This window comes from Notolepis coatsorum (genome assembly GCF_963971535.1).
Source record: "Notolepis coatsorum genome assembly, contig: SCAFFOLD_2205, whole genome shotgun sequence".
Lineage (NCBI taxonomy): Eukaryota > Metazoa > Chordata > Actinopteri > Aulopiformes > Paralepididae > Notolepis > Notolepis coatsorum.
Window position 1 is genome coordinate 26,362 of NW_028173638.1, and position 2,009 is coordinate 28,370.

At 44.2% G+C, this 2,009-nt stretch overlaps 1 protein-coding gene across 1 annotated transcript; it reads right to left on the minus strand.

Moving 5' to 3' along the window:
- Nucleotides 1–742: 742 nt before the first annotated feature.
- LOC311247738 (uncharacterized protein) lies at nt 743–1,539 on the minus strand. The gene is made up of 2 exons (XM_084338742.1): nt 1,472–1,539; nt 743–1,099 (listed from the first exon to the last, which is right to left on the minus strand). Exon 2 carries the CDS (start codon nt 1,095–1,097, stop codon nt 873–875), a length of 225 nt encoding a protein of 74 aa, XP_084194868.1. The 5' UTR covers nt 1,098–1,099; nt 1,472–1,539; the 3' UTR covers nt 743–872.
- Nucleotides 1,540–2,009: the final 470 nt, after the last annotated feature.

Consider the following 2,009-nt stretch of genomic DNA (forward strand, 5'->3'; position numbering starts at 1 on the left):
CATGTACCTTAACATAACCTTTAATCAGAGCAGCATAACTGGACCACACACCTTAACATAACCTTTAATCAGAGCAGCATAACTGGACCACGTACCTTAACATAACCTTTAATCAGAGCAGCATAACTGGACCACACACCTTAACATAACCTTTAATCAGAGCAGCATAACTGGACCACACACCTTAACATAACCTTTAAGAGGTCAGTGGTTCCAACGCTCCCAAGCACTGGGATACACAAACATGTAGAATGCATACTTTTACTTTTGAGTATTTTCAATATTAAATACTTCTCTACTTTTGCTTAAGTATACAGTATATAAGGACTTTTACTTTCATCAGAGTACTATTTTACCTGGGTATTTCTACTTTTACTTGAGTAAAGTAACTGTGTACTTCTTCCACCACTGAGGAGGAGGAGGAGGAGGAGGAGGAAGAGAAGAAGGAGAATCTTAACTCATTCATATCAAAGAAACTTGCAGCGAAACAAACCAACATTTCATAATAAAAAACGGTGAAAACTTTAATGGCGAAAGCAACATGGGAAAGTAACAAGTAAAAAAAAAATGCAACAGCGCTATAAATATTACATTGTGTTTGAATAATGCGCACAAGATGTCATTATTAAATATGTTCCATTAGGTATAACGGTATGTATAGAATACATGGATATTATTTACATTATATAAAATATATTTACAATCTTATTTACAATACAAAAAGAAGTCGCTCGGTGTGTGTGTGTGTCGCCGCAGGTCCTCAGTTAGTCCCCAGCCTCCTCCGTCCTGCACGTTAAAGTGGCTCTGCGCCGGAGCGGCGTGGCCGTCACATTGTCATATTATAGGGGGGGGGTATCCGGGTTCTCTTCCCCTCACAGAACGTGGTAGACGGGCCTGGTGCCGGGGCTCTCCGGAGGAGTGCAGGGCTGGGACTCAGAGCTGCAGGGGGAAGAAGAGAACGTGGCCAGGTTGCCCCTCAGCGCCGCCCCCACCGGCCCCCCGCCGGCCTCCACCGAGGAGGTCAGCCGGTCCACGATGCTGGACAGACACTCCAGGCTGTTGGCCCCGGCCGCTGCTGCCCGCTCGCCGGAGCTCATGTCTGGGGAGGAGGGGAGTCAGCGTCAGGCGGGGTCTCTCTCTCAACACACGGGGCGAGCGTCACCCATAAATACTAAACATCAACTTTTGAAGTCAGCGCGGTTCAAACAATCTCAACACAAGTATAGTAAATCTGAGCAAAATGTATATAACTTGTATAAATGTATTAGTGACAAAAAGGAATATGCAGGAATTCTTTTGACGGTTCTAGTTTTCATGTTTCTATTAGATTGTTAGTTCCGTTTATATCAGGATATCCATAAACTAAAAAAAACCTAAAAAAAAGTATATGCCGTTGTAATAGTGTTGGCTAGGTGTATGTTTCTTTTGTCCACATCATAAGTAATACAGATGTTAATCCTAAATATCTTACCATTCTTAGCATAGGAGTAGCTGCCGCTGTAGCTCGCAATCTGAGGCCACACTGGACTGTTGCAGTCGAGCTGGGGGGGGGGGGGGGGGAGAAGAAATAGAAAATAACATCAGTACAATAACATCACAACAAAATGCCAACAATCATTCCACAGAGGAGGTCTTAAACGTTTCCAGTACTCAATGTTCCGCAGTGTTCTCCAATAAACAGAAAGCCGGACGGGTCAACAACAAGGATGATTTGTAAAAAGTGGAGTAAAAAAAAAAAGAAAAAAGAATCCATGGAATTCATATTTTTTTGACAGACTAATAAATCCCGAGAGTCTCGTCTGTGGGGATCTTTATTTCCCCCTTCCACCTTAAGGCATGGTGTGGTGGCAGCTTACGCTCCATGACACCGCCCCGTTCCGAGAGCGTGGCCAATCGATTGTATCAGTGGAAGCTACACCAGTTTGTGGAAGATGACACTTTCGCCCAGTAAATCTGCAGAAAATCCTGGCACCAGCGCCGAACATGCAGTCAGGATGGAATGCAGGGAA

Coding starts and splice junctions, on each gene's coding strand:
- LOC311247738 (XM_084338742.1), bottom strand. CDS start 1,097: ATGAGCTCCGGCGAGCGGGCAGCAGCGGCCGGGGCCAACAGCCTGGAG.